Raw genomic sequence first — 26,799 nt, 5'->3', positions numbered from 1 at the left:
AAAAAATCCCTCAAAAGTTTTCAAGTCTCCTCAGTATCCCACAAAATTCCATGAGAATCCCACAAAATTCCAGAAGCATCCCACAAAATCTCTTCAATAGCCAGAAAAATCCAAGAAAAATCCCGCAAAATTCCAGAAAAATCCCACAAGTCCCTAAATCTTCTCAAAACCCCACAAAATTCAAGAAAAATCCCACAAAACTCAAGGAAAATCCCACAAAATTCCAGAAAAATCCCACAAAATTCCAGTAAAATCTGATGAAATTGTTAGCGTTCAGGAACACACATAATCACAAATGATTATATGCAGGGGCTTTATTAAGAGATCTGTGTGTCAGGGGTTCACATACCCAAATCTGACCCATCTTGGTTTTGAGTTGAACATGTTTTATACTCTGTTATTATATAACTTATATATTAATTATTAAACTTACATTGCTCTATTGTATGCATTGTTTTTACCCAAGCATGGATTGCTCCTGATCCACCCCAGCCCCCTAACATTGTTCCTCATGTTCTTTAAACAATAATTACAGCTAATCACATCTAACAATTGTATCATGATCATCTACTGATTACACAGGTGCAGTTTTGACCTGATTTTTAGCAAGTACAAGGCCTAACATTTCCCAGGGCCAACTTTTCCCAGGCTTGGCAAACCTAACTTTCTAAGTCCCTGGATTTTCTAAGATTTTGAGACCTTTTACTATCATAACATATTTGTATTATATATTTGATATTACATATCTAAATGAAAGCATTTTCACTTCACTATAAGTGCAAATGTTTTCACTTGATACAGTTCTTTGTTTCTGAGTTTATACTTGATGTTCTTTGAATCCTTGATTGATGTAAACCTCATCCAGGTGAGCTGTCCTGGATACTGTCAGGAACTGGAGAACCAGAAGATGGTGGATCTCACATCAGTGCCTTTATTATTTTCTGGTTCCGGGACATTTTCTTCTGTATTTCTACCTTGAAGATGCTGCAAACTAACCAAATTGCTAAGAATACAATTAGTAAGATTATGGCACTCTCAATGATAGATTTACTCCACGACCTCACATTCCACCCTAACCCTTTGAAGATTCTCCCTAACCAATTGTAGTCAAATCCTTTTGCTCTTCCTGTGCTCCATGCTCTATTTGTTGCAACTGATTGATGTCATATTCTACATCTGCAGTTACATTTGGGATGTGGATGCAGCAATGATCAATCCATCCCTTTAAAAAACCCACACACTCCATGCTCTTTCAGGAGTAGTAAATTGTAATTGTATGTTTAGTTCTTTAAATCTTTCTCAGGTCACTCTTGCTAATTTATCTACCTGACCTGTAAGTTTGTACAACATTTCTTTATTCTGATAGTTTGCTATAGGACCAAGCAAAGACTCTAGGGCCCACCCAAATTTCGCTCTACTAAAGGGTTCTTACCAAGTGTCATCTTGATTCTATTCCTATCTTAATCCTTCCTAGCTCTGCCTGTGTCTAGCCACTGAGTTGATTTTGCCATTGTTAGCATCCATACCAAGATTAATTTTTGTTTTAGCAATTTTACCAATGTTTCTGCACCCCAATGGCATTTGTTATATTTAATTTGTAGAACTTCTCTCATTATCAAGGGGGTTAACACTATTTGTCTTTGTGCAGTTACATACCACTCTTCTGAATTATTTTGTGCATTTAGCAAATGTCCCAATTTCTCATCTTTTACTGAATATTTTGGTTTTGGAGGCAAATTACATTGAGATACATTAACTTTTAAAGGTATCAATGCCATTGTTGTTTGCACTTCTAAAGCAATCTGTCGAGCTGTCCAGTCTGCTTTTCGATTTTCCTCACAAATTTTGGAGTTTCTTGATTGGTGTGCTTTACACTGTATAATTGCTACTTGTTCAGGTTTTTGTATTGCTTTTATCAATTGCAGGACTGCATCTTGATGTTTAACGTGTGTACCTTGAGAAGCCAGTAGTCTTCTTTCTTTCTACAGTGCTCCATGTACATGTACTACTCCAAAAGCATACTTTGAGTCAGTCCATATGTTTACCCTTTTCCCTTTACTCAATTCTAGTGCTCTGCTTAAGGCAACCAGTTCTGCCCTCTGGGCAGATGAATTTGGTGATTTGTATTTGGTATTTGCTTTTGCCTCCACTATTGTACTGACTGTTGTTACCGCATATCCAGCGTATCTGGTCCCGTTCTCCACCAAGCTGCTTCCATCTGTGAATAGCTCTCACTCTGCTTGCTCTAGTGGGATGTCTTTCAGGTCTTCTCTTGCCAAATAGGTGTACTCTATTACTTCTACATAGTCGTGCTCTAATGGGCCTTCTTCAGTTGTGGTACGTGGGAACAAAGCTGGATTCAAGAGGTTAGTTGTCTTTAGTGTGACATCATCCTGCTCAGTCAGGATTACCTGGAATTTCATCATCCTGCTTGGAGATAGCCAATGGCCCCCCTTTTGTTCTACAACAGTGGTCACCATGTGTGGCACATAGACATCTATGTCTCTACCCATTGTGAGTTTCCTGGCTTCTTGTATCAGCATCACAGTGGCTGCAACTGCCCACAGGCACGAAGGCCATCAGGCACTCTCATTGTCAAGTTGTTTGGAGAAGTAGCCTACCGGCCTTTTCCAGCCTCCCAAAGGTTGGGTCAGCACTCCCAGTGCTAGGTGTAGTCTTTCATGCACAAACAGGTGAAAATCTTTGGACAAATCAGGCAATCCTAATGCCAGAGCTGTTGTCAATGCCTCCTTCAGTTTGAGGAAGGTCTCCTTCTGTGGTTTGCCCCAGGTAAACGGCTGTGTCTTCTGGGCTTCATACAGGGGTTTTCAATTAGTCCATAGTCCATGATCCACAGGTGGCACCACCCTGTCATCCCAAGGAAAACTCGCAGCTCATGCAGGTTCTGGGGTTCTGGAATAGCACAAATAGCTTGAATATGATCAGTACCCAGCTTACGTTGCCCTTGTGAGATTTCACATCTCAGGTAAATCACAGTTTGCCGGGCAATTTGTGCCTTCTCTTTAGACACCTTATATCCTCCCATTCCCAGCTGATTTAAAATTTCAATTGTTACCTTTATGCAGGTTGTTTTCTCTTCTGTAATTGTCAGTGTATCATCAACATATTGGAACAGCAGGTATTGTTCTCTCAGTACTTGCTCATTCTCAGTCCAAATCTCCAGCTCCTTAGCCAGCTGGCTTCCAAATAGGGTTGGACTGTTCTTGTATCCTTGTGGGAGGTGTGTCCAGGTGAGCTGAGTTTTCCTTCCATTTTCTGGATTTTCCCACTCAAAGGCAAACAGTTTCCTACTTTCTTTGTCAAGGGTATGCAGAAAAATTGAGATACATTAAGTGTGTTATCTCATATATTTGTCTCATATATTTATCTCATATATTTTTATCATATATATTTATCAAGGGGTATGCAGAAAAAGGCATCTTTTAAATCAATTACAGTAAACCATTTATATTTCTCTTTTATGGATGTTAACAATGTGCAAGGATTAGCTACCACTGGGTAAATATCTTTAGTTATTGCATTTATTGCTCTCAAATCCTGTACTAGTCTGTATTGGTTAACACAGAAATTTGGGCTCTAGCGTTAACTGGAAGTAATAGGCGCACGTTTGGGACCCACCATTGCTAAAATCAGTATGTCTCCAGTTTTGTTATTTCTAGTGAGCATTTTAAATACAACCAACCTCCACCTCTCTGCTCACCCATGAGAGGCAGAGTTCTCAGTTTCCCTGATTTGGGGTTTGAGGCTGTTTGGGATCCACTCCCAGAAGCTGAGAAGGAGACTGCTTTGGCTCGCAGCCCAGAGCCTGTGGAGGTGTGCTGGGTTATACAGTGGGGCATTCGATACAATGAACTTGGGACAGTGTTAATTAGAAACTACTTTACTCAACTTTTAAGTGATAAGTCATCCATTATGTTTCTGGGGACCCTCTTCTTTATCCTTAGTGACCACCAGTACTGGTGGTTAGAGATTTGTTTTCTCTTTTCTGGGTTTTCATTAAGAGAACCAATGTATCTAACACCCTTTGCTTTCTCTGATTTTTCTTCTGGGATTTTTACAGGTCCATAATTTCTACTGTAATTAATTAACTCTTTTGCAACTTTGCTCCATGTCCAAATTTTATGGTTCCTAGCAGGAGAACGCAGTTGTGAACCTGTCGGCTGAGAGGGGGTGGTGAAGGGAGTAAACCCAGGATCAGTTGAACCAGGTCAATCAGTCGGGTTCCCAAGAAATCTATCTAGTCTATCCACAGGGGTTATAGCTGCTAGGGTTTTGGGGGTTTTTTATAAGAAAAATTGCTGTAGGTTTAAGTGATTCTGGAAGGCCTTGAATTAAAGAGGTCATAATTTCAGTTTTCACAGGTAACTACACTGGTGATTTAGAACCAGCAATTAATTTTCTTTTGTGTATCATTTGCAAGCAGGCAGCTTTGTGAATGTTTTCCAGTAGTTGGTTGGGGGTACCAACTATAGCTATAGGGTCCCCCCTTTCCAAGGGGTTTAGCCCCTCTGCCTGATAAGCTGCATGCTGATTTAGGGACCATGGGTTATGTCTGTCTCCTGTTGTTAAGAAGATTCCATGTCCCCAGTACCCACTGGATTCCCGTTCTCTCAATCGAATTTGATCACCTCCAGTAAGAGACACTCAGAATACATATTCTGTCTCTGACTCGTGAGGCAGACTCCCGTACTCCCTTTTTTTTTTTCTTTTTTTTCTTTTTCTTTATTTTCAGTCGTTATATGCGGATCAAGATCCTTTTCATTATGGATATAATTATATTATAATCTGTTTTAATTAGAAGTTTCAAACTAAGACACCAGTGTTCCCCACAATTTTATCCAAGTTAGCTCCTTTTGAGGGTAAATTTGATTAATGAGAGGGGTTTCCCTCTCTTGTTTCCTTTAGCAAGTCAGCATTTTTTGAATTTTTATCATGGAGGGCTATTCACAACAGATTGATCTTACTCCTTTCTTCATCCAATTGTTTTTGCAAAATTTTAACTAGGTTTTGGAGGGAGTCTATTATAGTTCTTTCCTCACTTCTTCACTTAAAGCAAGTTTCTATAGCTGCTGTAAGACAAGCTCCCAAAACTGAGCAGAGTATAGTTTTATTTTTGCCCAGTTTAAATGCTATTTCATGTTGTAAAAAAAAAACAAACATACTCTATCAATCACATTTGCCAAATTAAACCAATTATTGAGCACCAACTTTTCCCTCCTGGAGGTTTGGCACTATGTTTTGCTAACAAAGCATAACATGCATAGAATACAGCTTTAACTTCTGCAGACATTTTCGGTCATTTTTACAGAGGGAAAAACCACTACAGGGAGGTATCAACTTAAATTATACACACACACACACACAACTTTTTGCTTCCCTGTATGGGTACAAAGAACAAATCTGCTTGGGAGGCACTCCTTCAGTTTAAAATTCTGGTTGTCTCTTTGCTACACCAAGCTGTCAAAATTCATACACACAACAACAAAAACAATCCAGTCCTTTTGCACTAAGAGATCTTTTGCGAAATTCTGCAGACAGAACCCTCAAGTGAGTGCGGGGTGCTTTTCACCTCGGCGTGTGCAGTTTGCAGGAAATTCAAGTCGCCCCCCTTGCTTTCCAGACACCACTCACTCTTTTGGGAGTGTCGGGCTGGGTGCAACTGGAGCAAAATGTCCTTCCCCTAATACAGACTGCACAACAAACCTGCAGCCCCTTCTGTCTGTCAGAAATCCTGTCTGTGACTCCAGTTTAAATGCCACGATTCGCTAACGCGAGTGGGACTCGTGAGAGGTTTGTTTGATCTCAGAGTGCAAGACGGACACAAGGGATTTCAGTTTAAATCACAACAACAATAATGCACCTTTATTTTAGTGCCAACAACAAGGGTTATGCGAGAGAGGAGAGGAAGAGAGGGTGAGATAAAGAAAACAAAGTAAAGCGAGAGAAGAGGGGGTTATAGCTACCAACAGAAGAGACGGGGTTGCTGGGGTCTTTTTCTGTGGGAAGATTTGGCCGAAATTATCTTAGTCTTATGTAATTCTTCCCCAAAGTTACCTTGTTTCCAATGTGCTAATAAGCACCCAAAGGAGAAGTATCTGGTATGGGAGCATTGCTGTCCAAAATCCCTTTAAGTTTCTCCATATTATAACTATAATATACCACAAATGCTGGATCTGCAACGCTATTGCAGTTGTCTGACAGACGGCGCCTAGGCAACTAACTCAAAGATTTCTGGGAGTAATACTTTTCTCTCTCTGAGAGAAAGTGCCTTGCCTCCAAGGGAGAGCCAGGATCTCTGAATCAGCTGGTTTTCTGACCCCCACAGTAAAGCACCTTACCTTTCTCTCCTGGGTAAATTGTGAGCAGCAGAGACGGTCGCAGCTGATGGGGTCCCCAAGAATTCCTTGGTGCCGGCTGGAGCGTGATCGGGTCGTGAGTTTGCTCAGCAGCACTCACATGGTCCCATCTGGGGTCGCCAAAATGTTAGTGTTCAGGAACACACATAATCACAGAATGATTAAATGAAGGTGCTTTATTAAGAGCTCTGGGTGTCAGGGGTACACATACCCAAATCTGACCTGACTTGGTTTTGAGTTGAACATACTTTTATACTCTATCATTATATAACTTTCATATTAATTATTAAACTTACATTGTTCTATTGTATGCATTGTTTTTACCCAAGCATGGATTTCTTGTGATCCCCCTCAACCCCCTAACATTGTTCCTCATGTTCTTTAAACAATAATTATATCTAATCACATCTAACAATTGTATCATTCATCATATACCAATTACACAGGTGCAGTTTGACATGATCTTTAGCAAGTACAAGGCCTAACACTTGCCAGGACCTACTCTTCCCGGGCTCACCAAACCTAACTTTCTTTCTGCATCCCCGGCAGGACGGCCTCGGCAACAGGGTTGTCCTGCAGCTGGGGGCCATGCTGGGCTGGGAGATGGAGCAGGAGAGAGAGGGAAAGGGACACTGACTTCCTCCTCACCTTTCTTTCTAAGTCCCCGAATTTTCTAAGATTTTAAAACCTTATACTATCAGAGTGACACTTGTCTTTACAAACAAGCTGTGAGTCTGCCGATAAAATGAAACTATCACTGAGAGATAACAGAAACAATGGGATGGATTCAACTGAAAGATGAAAGAGACACTGGGGAAACACCATAAAATTCCAACAGGGCTGAGAACTAAGAAGGAGATTATGCACTGGGGGGAGGGGGGATGGTATCTCAGGTATCATGAGTACCAGGAAGTCTGTACCTCTCAAATCCCTCAGCCTATGGGGAAAGGGAGAAGGGACGTACGGCCTGGAATTGGGGTAAAAGGGAGGCTGCGCCCTCCAAAAATTAGAGAGATCCCAGGGGAATGCCCCATGGCCTCTCCCTTTATTTGAAAAAATTGAAAGCACTCCTCTATCTCCTTTTTGCATATAAACCTCTGGTGTTTGTGGATTAATTTTTTCTGACACTAACAATTAATATGAAGTTCAAAACTACAAACCTAGGCAGTGCAGAATATGAAAAATATGAAAGCTAAAACTAAGGGCATCATAGCTGGAGGGGGGGTGGAATTGAATAATTTTGGGGTGGGACTGAGTAGCATTCAGAGGCACTGAGAGGTCTTGAGGTGACAGATTGAAGCCCCTTATCTCTTTGAGTGCCAAGAAATGGAGACAACTCCAAATACCCCACAACCCCTAAATACTCTCAAGTAGCTCCCTGATTCCCAGTTTCTCTTGAAGCACTAGTAAAATGTGAGGTTTTAGGTGCCATTGATTAATTAGATGCCATTAATTTGTTGATTTTTACCCCAATTTAGTCTGTTCCAAAGGGATGAAGATGAATCTAAAGATAATTAGAACAAAACCAAAACGACCACCAGCCCAGTGTCTTCCCAACACAGATCACAGGGAACATGGGCCATCAGGGCTCTGCCCAACGTGGGTCCACTGATGGGGGATGGAGTTGGAGCAGCGCACGAAGCTCTTCCTGCACTTGGAGCACTCGCAGGGCTTCCCTTAGTGGTGCCTCCGTTTATGTCTGGTCAGTTGAGAGCTGTCTGAGAAGTTCTTCCCACACTGGGGACACTCATAGGGCCTCTCCCCGGTGTGGATGCGTTTGTGGGTACCGAGGCTGGAGCTCTGGCTGAACCCCTTCCCACATTCTCCACACTTAAAAGGCCTCTCCCCAGTGTGGATGCGCCGGTGGGTGATGAGGTGGGAGTTTTGCTTGAAGCGCTCCCCACAGTCACGGCAGCGGAAGGGCCTCTCATCCGTGTGAATCTGCTGGTGCCTGAGGAACTGGAAGCTGGTCTGAAACCTCTTCCCACATTCTGGACACTCATAGGGCCTCTCCCCAGTGTGGATCATCTGATGGATGGTCAGTTGGGACCTCCGGCTGAAGCTCTTCCCACATTCCCCACACTTGAAGGGCCTCTCCCCAGTGTGGATGCGCCGGTGAATGGTGAGGGTGGAGCTGTGCTTGAAGCCCTCCCCACAGTCAGGGCAGCAGAAGGGCCTCTCCTCTGTGTGAATCCTCTGGTGCACGAGGAGACTGGAGCTGATCCGAAACCTCTTCCCACACTCGGGACACTCGTAGGGCCTCTCCCCAGTGTGGCTGCGCTGGTGGATGATGAGTTTGGAGTTAAAGCTGAAACCCTTCCCACATTTCCCACACTTGTAGGGCCATTCCCCAGTGTGGATCATCTGGTGGCAGATCAGGCTGTTGCTCTGGCTGAAGCTCTTCCCACATTCCAAGCACTTGTAGCACTTCTCCCCATCCTGAAGCTGCTCATGGACCACCAGCTCAGAGCCCTGGCTGGATCTCCGGCCGCCTTCCCGGCACAGGGTGGGTCTTTCCTCCTCAGAGCACCCTGGGATGGGTTTGGAGCTTCTCCTCCTGCGGGATCTCCGGGGCTTTTCCTCCCCGTTGGATTCCTGCGCTGTGGAACTGCTCAAATCAGCCTCTTCCACAAGGTTCTGCTGCAGGGATTTGTCCTCCCTGGTCTCCATCCTCAGCTCCTTGTCTGAGGGAGGAAGGACAAGGAGAGGATGGGATTTACCTTGGTGCCAGAGGGAAGGGGAAGGAGATCCCCCCAGTGCGTCCCCGGCAGGACGGCCTTGGCAACAGGGTTGTCCTGCAGCTGGGGGCCATGCTGGGCTGGGAGATGGAGCAGGAGAGAGAGGGAAAGGGGCACTGACTTCCTCCTCACCTGCCTGGGTGTCCCGAGGCATCTTCCTCTTCCTCGCAGCCTTCCTCTCCATCCAGCCAAGGTTTGGGAATGGGAAATCCTGGTTTGGGGAAATACAAGGGATGAGGACATTGAGTTTGCAGGTCCCTCTGTCCAAGCTCATCTCTAGAAGTCATCGGACATCTGGGGTCCATAAAACCTTCAGAAAACACCAAAATTCAGCCTGAAAATGCCTCCCAGGAGTTCCCCATCTCTGGTCTCTCCTGTTTGGGGTTCAAGGGTTCCCCCCGTCCCAGCTGCTGGGAGTCACGCTTGTACTGGGGATCACCTGTCTGCTCGGTCCCTGCCCTCCCCGGGCTGCTGAGAGTGCCAGGAATCCAAAAAGTTCCCCCTGTTTCCATCTCCCCACTTAAGGATGGTGGGACCCCCCAATATCCCCCCAAGTAGGATTTTCCACTCAGCTTTGGAGTTCCACATTCTCCAAACATCCCCCCCCCAAATAAACCCAACCCAGGGACCCCCCCAGGATATCTGGGCAAAGCTCCCGCTCCCCAGTCACCTGTGGGATGGTGGGTGATGATCGCACAGGTGGGGGACTATAAATTCAGGGAGTGCTCGACCTTGTAGTTCCTTCTCCTTTCCCTGATCCTCATTTGTCCCTCCTCCTCCTCCTGCTCCTCTTTCATCCCTCCCCCTCCTCCCCCAGGAGCAGTGACACCCTCAGTGCCCCATTCCCGAACCCCTCACAGCCCACAGCAGGAGCGGGGATGGAGCCGGGACAGGTCGGGATGGGCAGCACGGGGCTCTCCGCTGCTCCCACACACTGGGGACGGGGGGAACCCGGCCTGAGGAAAAGGAGAGGGAAACTGGGAAAATTGGGGGCAGCAGATCCAACCTGGGGCTGGCTGGGGACCCTGGCTGGGGACTGCCAGCCCTTGGGGCTCCTCTGGGGAGATGTGGGAGGGGGGAACACAGAGAGGGCTGGGGGATCCCAGGAGTGGCAGCACTGGCAGGGACTGGTTTGTACTGGGATCGTCCTGGCACTGGCTGAGATTGCACTGGCTGTGTACTGACATCATACTGGGATCATCCTGGCAGTGAGTAGGAGACTGCAGGGGGCAATTGAGATCAGGTTGTGAGGAACTGGGAATATGCCCTGCACTCCCTAGAACCCCGGCATCGCCCCCCATATGTCCCATAAGTCTCCCCCAAACCCTCCAGGATCCCCGAGTGCCCCCTCAGCGCTCGTTCAGGACCCCCCAAAGCATCTCTGGATCCCTGAATGCTCCCGACACCACAAATGCCCCTTCCAGACACAGCTGGGAATTCATCTCCCATCATCCCAGAACACAGTTCCGCGCCCAAACCTCCTGCCGTGCCCCACGCCCCAAAGAGCCCAGTTACAGCTCCCCAGGTTCCCCCCAAGTGCTCACGAGCCGTATACATTCGCCCCGAGGACCTGCAACCACAGCTCGAACGGAAAAGTTCTCTCTGAGTGCTTCCCTGCACCGCCAAACGCGCCTTCCGAGCCACTTATGGAACTACAGCTCCCATCATGCTCCGCGGCGCCCATATGGTGCTATTCCAGCCATGACTCCATCTTCCGTCATGCCCCACGCCTCACCGGAATCCACTGGAGCTGCGCCTTTAACTCCCGTGATGCTCCGCGGCCCCATTAAACTGTATTATATCGGCGCCTACAACTCCCATCATCCCCTGCGACCCATAGATTCCCCGTTACAGCCCCCCAAGTGCCCGCCCGGACCCCGAAGGGCCCCCAGATTCTCCTCCCTGACTTCCAAGCGCCCCCCTGGACGCCCAAGTGCTTCCCCAGACCACGAATTGTCCCACAGAATCCCTAAGTGCCCACCTGGCTCCCCCAAGTGTCGTCCAGACCACCAAGTTCTCTCTAAATTCCCTCCCCAGACACAAAACTGCCCCAAATGTTCCCCAGAAAAGTTTCCATGGACCCCAAAGTGGTCCCTTTTACCCTGTCTGAGAAAATTATTAAAAAATATTATCAAAGCACTAAAAGTAGGACAAATTAGCATAAAGAGGGAGAAATAGTGGTCAATTAATTAATGAAGGGAATGGTGGTACTTTGAACCAAGGACCGATAATGTTTTTTGTTCCTAAAATTGTATAAATTCTTTTATATAAATATAAAAATTAGGTTCTATAAGTACAGAACAATATTATTATAAAAAATAACATTTTATTTTTTTAATTAATTAGATTTTAATTATAAAGAAAAATTCTAAAGAGAAATGTTATCAATGTTTTGGGATGTCAGTCCCAGGTGGGCCATGTCAGACATGCTGAGGCTTGGGGTGAGGAGCAGGTTGTCCAAACAGGGGCAGCCTGCAAGGGATTCATTCTTCTCTGTGACCAGACTGCCTACGGAGACATTCAGCATCAGGATTGTAAAGAGTAAATCATGACCTCCTGATCAGTACAGAAAGATATTTTACAGTTTGAACAGTAGAATGTTGTCACCGTAAGGTGCCTTCTTTGTTAATATAGCTCATATTGTGTCACGTTTGTTAAATACCAATGTTGTTGTACCAGCTTTCTTTGCTAAAATATTGTTATAAATGAAATTAGAATTTTGACAACTAGGTCCCTTGGCTTAATGGCAGTTTAATTAAAAATGAATACCATTTACTAAAGTGAATAGTAATGTGGTATAAAAGAATACAGTTTAGTAAAATAATACAGTTTAATAAAAAATTAAAATTTATATATATAATCTACTAGCAATTAAGTATGATTAAAGCATAAGCAAAACCGTCCAGGGTACGGAGGCTTCCCACCCTGCTTCACGTTCAAAACAAAGCACTTCAAGCTAAACTCATATACTGTATGCTTATACATATTCATTAATGTTTCCTGTAAGTTTCCTCCTATTTCTGATTTTTCTGACTTTACATCATTTTCCTTCACGGCACATGCCTCACTTGTTGTTAGGAGGTCTTCAGTCTTCTTTTGGTGGTCTTTTGGTGAAGGCTTCTCCTCTTCCTCATGGTCCTTTGGATAACCTTACAGGTTTGTATGTGCGTACTAAGCCTTGTGTTATATTAATCTACTAATTAGCCTTATATTTACTAGTCCTTACGTCCAATGCTTAAATTTCTTCTAATTTTGGTCCATCTCAAGGCCATTTTGGTCTTGAGACACCATTTATCTTCTAAACTACATCCTGTACCTTAATTTTGACATGTGACATCTGCAAAGGGGCACATCTGCTTTGTAACACTGATTCTTGATTGTTTCTAATAATAACTTCAATAACAGCTACAATTTAGTTAGCACAAACCAATTCCATTTATTACAACTGCAAATACGCCTTATGCACCTTTTTATTGGTTTCCATGCTAACGGCCTTGCTTTCTTCCTTGCTATGGATAAACCTGTATTTTCTCAATTTCTTCTTTTGCTACCTCAATTGTTTGGCCTGCAGACCAGTTGCTAAGCCCATCCACATTCACCTCTTAGTCTTCAGAGGGAAACTTTGAGCACAGTGAGAATCTCCCAGTGTGCAAGAGGGTCCCTGTGTGCCAGCTGCAGCTGGGGCCTCAGCCATCTCCTCTCTCAACAGGTTCCCCTCTGCAGCTTCACAGGAAAAGCCAAACACCTCCCTCAGGGACACCTGCACCACACATTTCACATCTCCATGCCCATACGTGATGTCCCTGTCACAGCTGCATTACCAGCTTGCTGCTGTGCAGATGCTGCCACCACCCAAAGCAAGGCCCTGTGTCCCTGAAGGGACCTGCCCTGCTCTGTGGCCTGGACTGAAGGTGGGTCCCTCCTGCCAGGGCAGGGCCTGACACAGCTCTTCTGTTCCAATAAAGAGATGGAGCTGTCACCCCAGTGTCTGGCTGGTACCACCAGCAAAGCCCACACAGCACCAGCCCTGGCTGAGCTCCATGTCCAGGAGCAGGCGGGGCTGACCACGGTGTGGGCAGGCAGGAGCCAGGCAGGGGCTGCTGTGACCAGCGGCAGGGCCCCGAGGGGCTGGGGGAGTCTGTGTTGAGTGTCCCTGGGCTGAGGGCACATTTCCTTCAGTGGCATCACCTGGGCCTGGACCTCCTCCAGTGCCATGCCCAGGAAAAGAGGCAACCATCAAGAGCATCTCCTGGGACAGAACATGACCAGCAATGTCAGCAGGCAAAACCAAGGTTTTGTTTAGCAATGACCCTTTGATGAAGTCAAATATTTACAATCAGTCCCGTACAGTTTGGAGTACAGATGGGAGTACACTCGGGGGGTACAGCCAAGGCCATGAGGTCACAGCAGTCTCTGGGGTGACAGCAGGCTGAGGTGACAGCAGGCTCTGAGGTCACAGAGGTCCCAGAGCCCCGTGGTTGCACAGCACCACAAGGACCGAGCAGTCAGTCCTTGACCACGACTGTTGTGGCAGCAGCGGCGGCGGCAGCAGCGGTGCTGACATTGGGACAGCAGTGTCAGGACAGTGGTGGCAGCAAGAGCTGCAGGACTGGCAGTGGACAAGGCACCATGGCCTTTGCTCTGCGCCTCTTCCTCCTGCTCCTCCTGGCAGTGGCCCTGCCTGACAGGGCTGCCCAGGCTGCTCCGTGGCGAGCATGGCGAGCAGGTGAGCCCAGGGCCTGGCTTCCCTTTCCTGAGACAGCACTTCCTTCTCCCTGAGAAGCGTTGGGGATGGTTTTCCCCAGGGCTTCAGGGAGGGTTTCCTCTATGGATGGGAGAGAGTCCCCAGGGGCCCTGGGCTGGTCCCGCTGCCCCACCAGGGATGTTGCATGGGGCCTGCAAAGAGGGTGGAGAGTGTTCAGAGCCAGCCCAGAGCTCTCCAGGCCCCTCTGCAACTTTGGCCATGTCCATTGACATCTGGCTCCCACGGCCTTTCCCAACCCCCTTGCAGTGCCCAGTTCCCTAAGGCAGAAGGGGGTCCCAGCACACCATGGAATGGTTCTGATCTGTGCTCCCTTCTAGATGAGGGTGGTAGGAAGGCTTCTCCAGCAGCTTGGCTTCATGAAGATTTTCTGCCTCTGGAGCCCCATGCAGGTATGTTCTCACTGTCCCAACAAGAAATAATCATTGACAACCTGTCACGAACCAGGTGACAGAAGCTTCTGTGGCTGTTGAGTTACAGGTGTGTCTGCATCAAGGACATTTCAAGCTCCTTTTCTGGTTGCTGCACGCAAGCCCAGCTCCCATCACGGGGGTGAGTGGTGTGTCCTTGCTGATCCCACAGGCTTGAGCCCTGGTTCTGTGGGATCCATTCATCTGAAATGGAAATACTTTCTGTTAAGGTTCTCTGAGAGGGAGGAATAAACCCACAGAAGACAAGATGCTGAGTGAACTGGATAGACGCTATGGTGGGTCCATGTCCTTCAGCCTTCTCCTGAGACTCAGCAGCCGGGGGCTTTCTCTGCACATCTGGACATGCCGTGCCTGGCACAGTGGGAAGGGATCCATGGCAGCCTTGCTGCCCCCTGCTGCTTTCATGTCCTGCAGGGCTGTTTCCCAGCCTGGCCTGGCTACAGCTTCTCCCCAGCCTCTGCAGGAAGGCATTTGGCATCAGCTGACAGGGAGCCCAAACTGCAGCACAGGCCATGCAGAGCCAGAGATCCCTTGCAATTTCCCAGTCTTGGGGTAGATGTGGAATGGCAGCTCTTTGGAGGAGGGAAGGCCCTGGCCTGGCTCCGAAGTTTTGATGGCTTCCTGAACCTTATTCATGACTTGGACAAGTATTGCCTTTTGAAGATGCCACCTTCCTGTTGGGGAACAGCCCCACCTGATCCAGCTGTGGCTCTTCTTTTCTCCAGAGATGAACCCTAAGGCTGTGCTGAAGGCAGCGTTTCCCGGAGGAAGCAGTGGCTCATGGGCAGCCTCTGCTGCAGGAAGGGAGGCCATGCCAGGCACAGTCCCAGGAGGTAATTGCTGTGCCTCTGGGCCTGAGCCCTGCTGAGGCTTGAGCTGCCATCTCTGTTGCTTGGCTTTGTGAGCACAGTGCAGAGGAATTATCCTGAGCAGGCTCAGGGCACTCGGCTACTGAGCAGTTCTGCTGAAGTCCCTCCATGGGAGACACATCCCAAAACCTGGCAGCGGCTGCAAGGAATGCCCATGGTGGGTGTAGGAGACGCTTTCTGGGGACGGTCAGAGACACGGCAAAGACCTCTATAATCGAGTTAAGTGTTAGAAGTTTATTTCAGGGCGTGGGGTAGAGAGATATAGAGACAGAAAAAAGAGAGAGCGCAAGAGAGAAAAGAGAGAAGGCAAGAGAAAAAAGAGAGTGAAAAGAGAGAGCAAAGAGCAAAAAAAGAGAGCGCAAAAAAAGAGCAAAAAAAAAACAGCAAAAAGAGCAAAAAGAGAGCAAAAAAAGAGAGCAAAAAGAGAGCAAAAAGAGCAAAAAGAGAGCAAAAAAAGAGAGCAAAAAGAGAGCAAAAAGAGCAAAAAGAGCAAAAAAAGAGAGTGAAAAGAGCAAAAAGAGAGCAAAAAGAGAGAGAGACGGGAAAAAAGAGAGCAAAAAAAAAGAGACCGAGCTCTTCTATACCACTACTTATATAACCTATACCTTTGAATATTCTATTCCTTAACTAACCAATCTTTCTAAGTATACTAATATAGTAACATTTGTGTACAACCTATAGAAATCGCTATTTTTGCATATTTTTAGTTATCTCAGGGTCCTTCAGACCTTTCCTTATAAGGCTGGGATGAGGGGTCTCAGCTTGGTTTTATTGCAGGAAAGAATGTGTTCTGGCATACCAGCCCGGTTGGTTTCTTTGAATTATTCAAACCGTGCTATCATTTGTATTTCTTCCTTAGCCTTTCTGGCTACAAAGTCACATTTATAATTTCTTTCTAATTCTACCTTCCCAACATCTCCCCCGTTTTGTCTATGAATAACTAAGATATTAGATACGGTTCTACTCATTAGTTTCTGCATGCATTGGAGTATACAAGGTATAGCTATTAAAACTACAATTATCACTATACAGATTAAAACAAAAAGATAAAAACAACATGCACTTGGGTAAACGACAGAACTCCATTTTTTTTTCTTGAGCTGCTTCTGGTAGATCACTTTCTTCTTGAAGATTCTGCGTAGATCAGGCTTGGGCGTCTGCTTCTTGGCTCTTTTTGCAGGGTCACTGGCTGGTGTGGAGGTTTCAGCAGACTTCGATGTGCAGTAGGGTTTCAGTGAGCTTTTGATCTCGTGCCTCTGCTTGAGCTGCGATTACTGCAGCTTGTGATGTTTGTGCTAAAAGAGCTTTTTCCAGCTTCTCTCTTAAGGTTTTCTCCAATTCAGTTGCTTGAATTGCTGCTACATGTTGTGGACTTTCTATTTTGTTACAAGCGTCTATCATTTCTGGCACTGTTGGCTTTTCTTTTCCCAGGGCTTTGATCACCTTCTTACATTCGGCATTAGCATTATTTTCGATAATGTCTCGTATCATAATTGGACGGGCTATATCATCACCACACTGGCGTTCAGCAGCTTGAATTACACGATCCACAAATGTTGTGAATGGCTCAGAGGCTTCTTGGCTAATAAGGTTATAAGCTTTTTCAAAAGTTCCAGCAGGCTGAATTTGCAAAAAGGCTCGGCGTGCCATTTTTTTGATGTCATCTAATGCTACTCTAGGCAGGTTTATCTGATTTTCATTTCGGTCATCTGGAGGTTCACCTGTGAGCTTTGACAGGGTGAGAGCACGCAAATCTGGATCATTACTACGTCTATAATTGTCCAATACATTTCTGAGTAGTCTCTTCCATTTCAATTCCCATAGCATAAATTGCGAATCTGTAAGGGTGATGCTAGCAAGATTTTTGCAGTCATTGGGTGTGAGAGTATGCTCTTCTAGTGTACTTTTCAGCAGTTGTTTAAAATATGGAGAGCAAATGCCACTGTCCTTTATCGCTTTTCGCAGTTCTTTTATCTCCTGGGGTGGAATAGCTGTCCATGTTCTTGGACCGCCCGCCTGCTGACTAAATAACACCGGCATTGCTAGGGGGTTTATGTTTTCTTCTTTGCAAATTTGTCTTTTGACTTCCAGCCAGTTTGTAAGTTGGCTATCATCATAACATTCTTGGGAATTTATGTGTAGTGGAGCTTCGGATTTTACAATCTCACTTTGAAGTGGTAAAGTCAGGGGATTAGCTGTTGCATGCATAGAATAGTTCACTGTCTCTCCTGTATTTATTAATGCAGATACTGTGTTAGAAATTCCCCTTTCCTTTTGTACCTTTTGTGTAGCCAGGTGTAGCGGCGGCCTTGTAGTTGTAGTGTCGGCTGACAGTAGCTGCGATAGGGGACGGTCAGGGGGCAGAACGGGGTGCTGCACTTGCGGATAAGCCTCTGGGAGCTGTGGCACGGCCGAGGGCAGGGAAGCAGGTTTCAGTTGTTCGCAGTTGTAATACGCGGGGGCATCTGACAGCGAAGCGGCAGTTCTTGGTGATATTACAGCCGGGTCTGGTAGAGGATCGGGGGGATACACAGGACCAGACGCTGGCGGGAGTAGCGCGGTGTTCTGTGACCGTGTGGAAACCTGTGGCTGACACTGCGTTTGTGTAAGTTCCGGTCCAGGGTCGGTGGTGGCCGCCCTCGTGGCAGACAGAACCGGGACCTGCTGCGGCTCGGGACCGCGTGGCCAGAGAGAAACAGCAGAAGGAGCTGAGGCGGCCGGGGTGGACCGGGCAGCGGAGGCTGGAACGTCTACGGGTCGCGGCAAAACGGGAGGCGGAGAAAAATGAAACAACGAGATGTTCGAGGCAGCAGTGGTCTGTGTCGGCTCAGGGGCCGGGGTGTGACCCGCTGCTGCCGGCGGGGCTGACTCAGCGGTGGCAGGAGGTAGTGGAAGAGTTAAGGAAGAGGCTGAAGTGTGATTTTGTAACGCAGATAGAATATAGGCAGTAGCCGCAATGACGGCCGCAGGGTGCAGCGGGGGAGGAGCGGGAGATTCTCCGGTGGGGAGGAGGGGTGGTGGAGTTGAGGCGACAGCACCGACGGGGGGAGGAGCCACGATGACATCGCTGGGTGGAGGCGCAGGGGCGGAGTCAAGGGGCGGGGTCGCACCGGTGACGGGAGCGGGAGGGGTGGGGTGCACCGCGAGGGCAGAGCCGGGGGTGGGCAGCGCGGGGGTTGTGACCGCGGAGACGGGGTTTCCTGAGGGAGCGGGGAGCTCGCCGCTTGCCACACTGGGGGCGGGAACAGTATTGGGAGGGGGAGGGGGAGCAGGGGCGAGGGCCGCAGGGTCTGCCGAGGGGGATGGGATCACCGGAACAGATTGCGAAATCACGGGGGCTGGGGGGGGTGGGGAAGGGACGCGCGGAACTGCGGATGCTGGAGTCGCTGAGTTTCGGGGGGCCGGAACGGGCCTGGCCACGTTTCGGGTCTCCATGGCCAGGGACAAACGCGTAGTAGGGACCGGATCCGACGCGACAGCCACTGATGGTTGTTGCTTATTATGAAAGAGTTCTATGAGGGCTCTGCACGCTGGGACCAGCTGCGCGGCTGTCATATCGCGGTGTGAGATATTATTAAAGAGTTTAATACCGACCGTGTCCCAAAAATCTCTAGTAAATACAGCTGAACGGTCAGCGTTGGGGAAGTTAAGTAGAGTCCATTCTAAAAGATCTTTTAGCTCTTGTTTCGGTAAATTATTGGACTCAGAGCGTAATAAATGTTTTAGTCGCTTATAGAGGTCTCTGTCGTGAATAGAGTAAGATTGTCCCATGATTAAAACTTGTGCGCACTAACCTCAGTACCGGAGAAAACAGCGCATCCAATCCCAGCTTCTCGTGGGGGCTGGCCAGGCTCCCCTGCTGCGGCTCCAGACGCTGCTTTTCGGGTTCCTTCACCAAGCTCCGCTTCTAGCTGTTGCTTTGCAACACTGCAGCGAGCTCAGAACCCCTTTCCAGCACAGCACCAAGCGGTGCCAGGCACCTCGCTGTGCTCCAATCCCGGGCTGAGTCTCCCAGAGCTCCAAAAGACACCGATCCTCAGCGTCTCTGGACTCAGGAACTCCCCTTGCAACTTTAAAGAGCTTCGGCCCAACTCGCTGCTAAGCAGCGTGGTCCTTGCTCACGGTACTGGGAAACCAGGCACGACAGATAAGTGTTAGTTACCGTCCATGAGGGTCTCTTACAGCTGAAGAAAACGATCTGCTCCTGGCTGGCTCGCCAATCTGTAGGAGACGCTTTCTGGGGACGGTCAGAGACACGGCAAAGACCTCTATAATCGAGTTAAGTGTTAGAAGTTTATTTCAGGGCGTGGGGTAGAGAGATATAGAGACAGAAAAAAGAGAGAGCGCAAGAGAGAAAAGAGAGAAGGCAAGAGAAAAAAGAGAGTGAAAAGAGAGAGCAAAGAGCAAAAAAAGAGAGCGCAAAAAAAGAGCAAAAAAAAAACAGCAAAAAGAGCAAAAAGAGAGCAAAAAAAGAGAGCAAAAAGAGAGCAAAAAGAGCAAAAAGAGAGCAAAAAAAGAGAGCAAAAAGAGAGCAAAAAGAGCAAAAAGAGCAAAAAAAGAGAGTGAAAAGAGCAAAAAGAGAGCAAAAAGAGAGAGAGACGGGAAAAAAGAGAGCAAAAAAAAAGAGACCGAGCTCTTCTATACCACTACTTATATAACCTATACCTTTGAATATTCTATTCCTTAACTAACCAATCTTTCTAAGTATACTAATATAGTAACATTTGTGTACAACCTATAGAAATCGCTATTTTTGCATATTTTTAGTTATCTCAGGGTCCTTCAGACCTTTCCTTATAAGGCTGGGATGAGGGGTCTCAGCTTGGTTTTATTGCAGGAAAGAATGTGTTCTGGCATACCAGCCCGGTTGGTTTCTTTGAATTATTCAAACCGTGCTATCATTTGTATTTCTTCCTTAGCCTTTCTGGCTACAAAGTCACATTTATAATTTCTTTCTAATTCTACCTTCCCAACAGTGGGGAAAGGGCTGAGGGGAGGGTAAAGCTCCAGTGTGCCCTGAGAGGGCCTGGCTCTGTCCCCTTGGGCTGGGGGAGCTGTCCCAGCTGAAGGACGGAGGGCAGGAGAGAGGGCAGGACGGAGGTAGGGATGTCTGTGGCACTGAATGCTGCAGTTTGGCCCAGGGCTTAATGGTTTCCTCTGTGGCAGGGAGAGCCCCTGGGCCCTGGGCTGGTGCCGCTGCCCCACCAGGGATATTGCACAGGGCCTGCAAAGAAGGTGGAGAGTGTCCAGAGCCAGCCCAGAGCTCCCCAGGCCCCTCTGCAGCTTTGGCCATGTCCACTGACATCTGGCTCCCTTGGCCATCCCCCGACCCCCTTGCAGTGCCCAGTTTCCTAATGCAGAAGGGGGTCCCAGCACACCATGGAATGGTTCTGATCTGTGCTCCCTTCCAGATGAGGGTGGTAGGAAGGCTCCTCCAGCAGCTTGGCTGCATGAAGATTTTAAGCCTCTGGAGCCCCATGCAGGTATGTTCTCACTGTCCCAACAAGAAATAATCATTGACAACCTGTCACAAACCAGGTGACAGAAGCTTCTGTGGCTGTTGAGTTACAGGTGTGTCTGCATCAAGGACATTTCAAGCTCCTTTTCTGGTTGCTGCACGCAAGCCCAGCTCCCATCACAGGGGTGAGTGGTGTGTCCCTGCTGATCCCACAGGCTGAGCCCTGGTTCTATGGGATCCATACATCTGAAATGGAAATACTTTCTGTTAAGGTTCTCCGAGAGGGAGGAACAAACCTACAGAGGATAGTAAGTCGCTGGAGACATCCAAACACATGGATAAGATGTTGAGTGAACTGGAGAGACGCCATAGTGAGTCCATGTCCCTCAGCCTTCTCCTGTGACTCAGCAGCCGGGGGCTTTCTCTGCACATCTGGACATGCTATGGCTGGCACAGCAGGAAGGGATCCATGTCAGCCTCGCTGTCCCACTGCTGCTTTCATGGCCAACAGGGCTGTTTCCCAGCCTGGCCTGGCTGCAGCTTCTCCCCAGTCCCTGCAGGAAGGCATTTGGCATCAGCTGACAGGGAGCCCAAACTGCAGCATGGGCCATGCACACCCTGAGATCCCTTGCAATTTCCTGGTCTTGGGCTAGATCAGGTGTAGGGGCTGTTTGGAGGAGGGAGGGCCCTGGCCAGCCCAAATAACCTGGCCTTTCTCCTGATCCTTAACCATGACTTTAACAAATATTGCCACTTGAACATGCCACCTCCTCAATGGGGAATGGTTCTATCTGATCCAGCTGTGGCTCTTCCTTCCTCCAGAGATGAACCCAAAGGCTGTGCTGAAGGTGCCATTTCCCGGAGGAAGCAGTGGCTCATGGGCAGCCTCTGCTGCAGGAAGGGAGGCCATGCCAGGCACAGTCCCAGGAGGTAATTGCTGTGCCTCTGGGCCTGAGCCCTGCTGAGGCTTGAGATGTAAATCTCTGCTCCTTGGCAGTGCCTGCCTTTCAGGGATTTTGCACAGAGCATGGAAAAGGTGTTGAGAATGTCCAGAGCCAGTCCAGAGCTTTCCTCAGGCCTCTCTGCAGCTTTGGCCATGTCCATTGACATCTGGCTCCCACGGCCTTACGTGACCTCCTTGCAGTGCCCAGTTCCCTAAGGCAGAAAGGGATCCCAGCACACCATGGAATGGTTCTGATCTGTTCTCCCTTCTAGATTGGGATGGTGACATGGAGCATCTGGAAGTGCTGGTAAATGGCGGTTTGAAGACCTTGCCAGATGCTGGAGGCAAGTTCTCAATGTCCCTTTCCGCACAGAACAATCCGTGTCAAGGTGGCAAAAGCTCACTCATGTGCCATTTCCCTCAAGAGTCTGAAGGTTGACGGATTCTGGAAACCTTGCCCTGCTCCCTTCTGGAGCCCTGAGTGATCCCACAGCATTGCTGTCAGTGGGAGGAAGGAGCATTTAGCTGTCAATCCTCTTCCTGTGTGTAATGCCAGTGTCTCCTTCCGTGTGCTCTGTACAGCCACGGAGAAGAGCAGAGAGGGAAGGGCTGGGCTCAGGGCTGTGCCCTGGGGCTCTGCCTTGTGTGGCTCCTTTCTGGCCCCAGGGAACCTGAGATGCTCCTGCTCCAGCTGCCAAGCCCTGGCCCTGCTTGAGGCTCAGTTCAGAGCTGCTGGCAGCTCCAGGGAGTCCTTTCTCCCCTGACTGCCGTGCAAGGGGCTCCTTCCATCCCACTGTGGGCCCACTGCAGGCACGTGGTCCCCCTGCCCTTGCTACTGAGTTGAAAGCAGAGATGAGGAAGTGCCTTGGAGGGCAGCAGTCACCTGGGTGTACTCACTGCCACTCCAGCCTGAAGAAGAATCTTCAGCAGTGTCACGGGAGTTGTTCTGTCCTGACTTTCTTTGCAGATGAACCTGATGATGAAGATGATCCGGATTCCCAATCCATATCAGTTACTGAGCCTGATGATGAGGAAGATTCTGAGGGTAGGTCAAGGCCTTTCCCCCTGGGAGAGCCGCCAGCTCAGAGCCCAAGGGTCGGCCACGGTGGCATCTCTGCAGGTGCCAGGACAGAGCCGTGCATGGTTGTGCCCTCACCCTGCGTGATCCTCTCACTGCTCCTGTGGCTCAGTGCTGCCTGTGCAGATCAGCAGACATGACTGAAGCTTCTGTGGCTGTTGAGTTATAGGTGTGTCTGCAGGGAGGACTTTCCCAGCTCCTGAGCTAAATTCTGCCAGCAAGCCCAGCTCCCATCGCTGGGGTGTGTGGTGCCTCCCTGCTGATCCCACAGGCTGAGCACTGGTTCTGTGGGATCCATTCCTGAGAAATGCAAATACTTTATATAATGGTCCCCTGAGAAAGAAGGACAAACCTATAGGAGATAGTAATGTAGCAATGGGGGAACTCAAATACCTGGACATAGTCCTGAATGATCTGGAGGGACACCATGGTGGGTCCATGTCCCTCAGCCTCCTCCTGACACTCAGCAGCCAGGGGCTTTCTCTGCACATCTGGACACGCCGTGCCCGGTACAGCAGGAAGGGATCCATGGCAGCCTTGCTGCCCCACTGCTGCTTTCATGGCCTACAGGGCTGTTTCCCAGCCTGGCCTGGCTGCAGCTTCTCCCCAGCCTCTGCAGGAAAGCATTTGGCATCAGGTGACAGGGAACCCAAACTGCACCATGGGGCACGCACACCTTGAGATCCCCTGAAAATTTCCAGTCTCAGGCTAGTTCAGGTTTAGGGTCTGTTTGGAAGAGGGGTGGCCCTGGAGCATTTCCAAAACCGTGGGCATTTTCCTGATCCTTATCCATGTCTTTGACAAGTATTGCCTGGAGAAGACCAGCACAGCACAGAGAAATTGTGCCATTCGAGCTCAGGGGGTTGAGCAGTCTTGTGCCAAGGGGTGGCAAGGTGCCTGCAGGCCCCAGCTCTGGGGGAAACAGAGAACGTCCTGGCTGTATCCAGCGTGCTGCCAGCTCAGCAGTGGAGCACAGCAAAGGCTCACGCTGCCCATTGCTCCCACAGATGCAGCTGGCACCACAGCACATGCTCAGAAGATCTGGGAGAGCATGAGAAGAGTTTTCTACCAGGGAACAGATGGTTTGATTAAGTTAATGGCCATTGTGGCTGGTGGAGCAGTTTTCCTGATGATGTGCTGTGCCGGAATCTGGTATTGCTGGAAGGGAAAACGGTGAGTGTTTTGCGATCTCGGCCTCAAACAGCTTCTTGAAAGGCTGCTCATAGTCAGGAAACATTCCCAGTGAGGCTGCTGTGCACTTGTGGGTAGGCCTTGGTTGCCCAAATAACTCTGCTGAGAGTTCTGCTGCTGCCCAGGCCTTTCATTGGCCTCTTAATTGCTGGGCCTTGTCCTGGGGAGCCCGCTGGGGCTGCAGCCAGTGCTGGCTCCCACTGAGGCTGCCTGGCCAAGAGCAGCCCCAGGAGCAGTGGGCAGAGGCAAAGCAAGGTGGGCAGGAGAAAGAGCGGGGACGAGATTGCCCTTGAAAGGCAGAGGTGCTCTGGGGCCCGCTCCCGGCCAGGGACCCTGCCCAGAGCCATCCCCTGCTCGCTGGGGCCTTGAGGGGCAGCTGTCCAGCTGGGCCAAGCTGTGCCAGCAGCTCCAGCGGTGCTGGGGAGCCTTGGCCGCTCTGGGCCCTGCTGTTCAGGAGGGTCCCTGAGTGCCAGCAGTAGCTGGGGGCCTCAGCCACCTCCTCTCTCCACAGGAGCACCTCTGCAGCTTCAGAAGAGCAGCCAAAGATTCCAGTGTCTGAGAAGCTGACCTGTTATCCTCGCTCTCCACATCTCTCCCTATCTGCTGTGCTGCAGCTGCAACCCCGTCTTGAGGGCATCCCAAGACCCACACCTCCCAAGCGAGACCCTCTGCCCCTGAGCCCCCTGGCCCTGTTCCCTGGCCAGGACTGAAATTGGGCAGCCCCTGTCCACCAGAGTGTTGCCGCCTGTTAGTTTACCTTCATTAAGTATGTTTGTTCACCTTCATTGAGTTTAGAGTTGGTTTGCCCCAGTTACTCCCCACTATCCCGATATAGTTTGTTCCCAGTTGCCTGTCATTGTAAACCTCTCCCCTCTTTCCAGATTGTTCCCCATCCATCACTTTGGTCCTACCCCCAAGCCCTATCAATCTATGTACACCACACCTTTTGTTCTGGTTCCTTCCCTGCTCATCATCCCTTACTCGATGCCCTATTGGTTGTATAGCTATCCTACCTCCCCCAAGTCCCTACCATTGGATTTGTGTATTGTAACCCCTTCCCACAACACCTCCCCTGCTGCAATATTATTGGTTGTTGTATGAGCCGCCCACGGGCTTTAAAACCTGGCGCACAGAGGTGCCCAGGGGCTCGGCTCGGACTTTCTCCTCGAGATCCCAGCCCTGTCCCTCATCGCCTTCTCCCTGCACCTGCTGGAATAAACTTGTTCCTGGGAAATTGGAGGACTCCGAGCACTCTCTCTCCCTTTACTTCACCTCGTGTCGCCCTGCATACTATAGAGCCCAAGCCCAAAGGAGCTCTAGAGGTTCCAGGTCGAGCCACATAGTGCTCACCTGGTTCCCCACTCCTGCCGCCGACGCTTGGCACAAGCTAGCCGGGGCGTGAAGGGCCGAGCAGGCAGCGACACCAGAGCAGGGGTTGGCCCATGTTTTTTGTTCAAATAAAGAGATGGAGCTGTCACCCCAGTGTCTGGCTGGTACCACCAGCAAAGCCCACATGGCACCAGCCTTGGCTGAGCTCCATGTCCAGGAGCAGGCAGGGCTGACCATGGTGTGGGCAGGCAGGAGCCAGGCAGGGGCTGCCGTGACCAGCGGTGGGGCCCCGAGGCGCTGGGGGAACCCGTGCTGAGCATCCCTGGGCTGTGAGGGCACATTTCCTTCTGTGGCATCACCTGGGCCTGCACCTCATGAGGCACACAGGGCAAATTTGGGCTCTCTCCTAAGGTGTGCAGGGATTCCCCAGGAGGAGTGCAGTGGGGTTAAACTGAGAGGGTTTTTTACTCTTCTCAGCACAGCAAAGGGGACAGTCTTGGCCAAGGTTTTGCAGAGCTGGGAGGAAGCCTCTTGTGAGCCCTTGGGCCCGGCCTGTGGGCACAGCGGGCAGGTGGAGCCCATCCCTTGAGGCCAGTCCGGGCTGCTCGGGCCAGGCTGGGCCGGGTGAGCCGGGCCATTCTCTGGGGCACAGGAGGCACCCAGGGCTATAACTGGGGCCGTGGCTTTTCAGCTTGAAGGGAGGCTGGCTCTGTTGGTTCAGAGGGCACAGCTTAGATCCCAGTTACCTTTGTAAACCTGCTGGGGAAGTGTTGAGGGCAGAGAGTTCCAACCCTTCTCACTGGGAAGCTGGGCTGATGCTGTGGGGTTTTTTAATTTTTTGGCCTCTAAATTTGTGTCCTGGCAGAGGATTAAGTTTGCTTGCTCTCAGTAAGCCCCTTTTCTTCTTGGTGCTGTTGTAAATGAAATTAAAATCAGACAACAAGATCTATTGAGTTAACAGCAATTAAATAACAAGGGAAAAAATTATACAACTTAGTGAATTGAATACAAGGATGCAATATAATAAAATAATACTATTTAGTGGATTGAATAGAAATTTGGTATAAAAGGAAAACAATTCAGTAAAAGAGTACAATTTAGTGAATATCTTCATATATATATATATATATGTGAATATAATTTGCTAGTAATTGAGTATGATTAAAGCATGAGCAAAACTGACTGGGGTATGGGCAGGGCTTCTCACCCTGCCTCACGTACCAAAACAAAGCAATTCAAACTAAACTTATATACTGTATGCTTATACATATTCATTAATGTTTCCCCTAAGTCTCTTCCTATTTTTGATTCTTTAATTTTACATCACTATTCTTCATGGTGCAAGCCTCACTTGTTGCTAGGGGGTCTTCAGTCTCCTTTCGATGGTATTTTGGATGAAGGCTTACGCTCATCCTCATTGTCCTCTGGATAACCTTACAGGTTTTGCATGTGTACTAAGTGTTATGTAAATAAGCATTGTGTTCCACTAATTAGTCTTACACTTCATAATCTTCAGGCCTATGCCTAAAGTTGTTCCAACTTTATCCATCTCAAGGTTGATTTCTTCTTGGGACACCACTTACCTCAAAACTACATCCTGTACCTTAATTTCAACACGTAACA

At 48.8% G+C, this 26,799-nt stretch overlaps 3 protein-coding genes across 6 annotated transcripts in view; 2 read left to right on the top strand and 1 right to left on the bottom strand.

The window, feature by feature from the left end:
- Positions 1-6,538: 6,538 nt before the first annotated feature.
- LOC111945414 (uncharacterized) overlaps positions 6,539-26,799 on the bottom strand; it is a 125,356-nt gene continuing 105,095 nt past the window's right edge. Inside the window, 1 exon segment of the mRNA XM_086872731.1 lies at positions 6,539-8,802. Coding sequence (XP_086728857.1) covers positions 8,055-8,802 — 748 coding nt within the window. The 3' untranslated portion in view covers positions 6,539-8,054.
- On the top strand, positions 13,596-25,324 carry LOC147646960 (uncharacterized). 4 transcript variants are annotated; one of them, XM_086872768.1, is made up of 14 exons: positions 13,621-13,841; positions 14,198-14,269; positions 14,358-14,429; positions 14,518-14,583; positions 15,034-15,141; positions 20,589-20,660; positions 20,749-20,820; positions 20,908-21,006; positions 21,458-21,565; positions 21,851-21,922; positions 22,546-22,623; positions 23,664-23,829; positions 24,359-24,582; positions 25,275-25,324. In XM_086872768.1, the coding sequence occupies exons 1-13, from the start codon at positions 13,745-13,747 to the stop codon at positions 24,555-24,557; spliced, it is 1,281 nt and encodes a 426-aa protein (XP_086728894.1). In that variant the 5' UTR covers positions 13,621-13,744; the 3' UTR covers positions 24,558-24,582; positions 25,275-25,324. The 4 variants fall into 4 exon arrangements, with proteins under 4 accessions (XP_086728895.1, XP_086728894.1, XP_086728893.1 ...); XM_086872767.1 differs by lacking the exon at positions 25,275-25,324 and having other exon boundaries at positions 24,359-25,081; XM_086872769.1 differs by lacking the exons at positions 14,358-14,429; positions 25,275-25,324 and having other exon boundaries at positions 13,596-13,841; positions 24,359-25,081.
- The window catches only part of LOC147646957 (uncharacterized), a 106,304-nt gene continuing 93,125 nt past the window's right edge, over positions 13,621-26,799 (top strand). The window contains exon 1 of the mRNA XM_086872782.1: positions 13,621-13,689. The gene's annotated coding sequence lies outside the window, so the exon portion shown is untranslated. The remainder of the gene's footprint in view (positions 13,690-26,799) is intronic.

This window comes from Cyanistes caeruleus, unplaced genomic scaffold (assembly GCF_971803275.1).
Source record: "Cyanistes caeruleus unplaced genomic scaffold, bCyaCae1.hap1.1 HAP1_SCAFFOLD_76, whole genome shotgun sequence".
NCBI lineage: Eukaryota > Metazoa > Chordata > Aves > Passeriformes > Paridae > Cyanistes > Cyanistes caeruleus.
The sequence above is the reverse complement of the archived record's forward strand: the minus strand, read 5'-3'. Positions and strand labels throughout refer to the sequence as shown.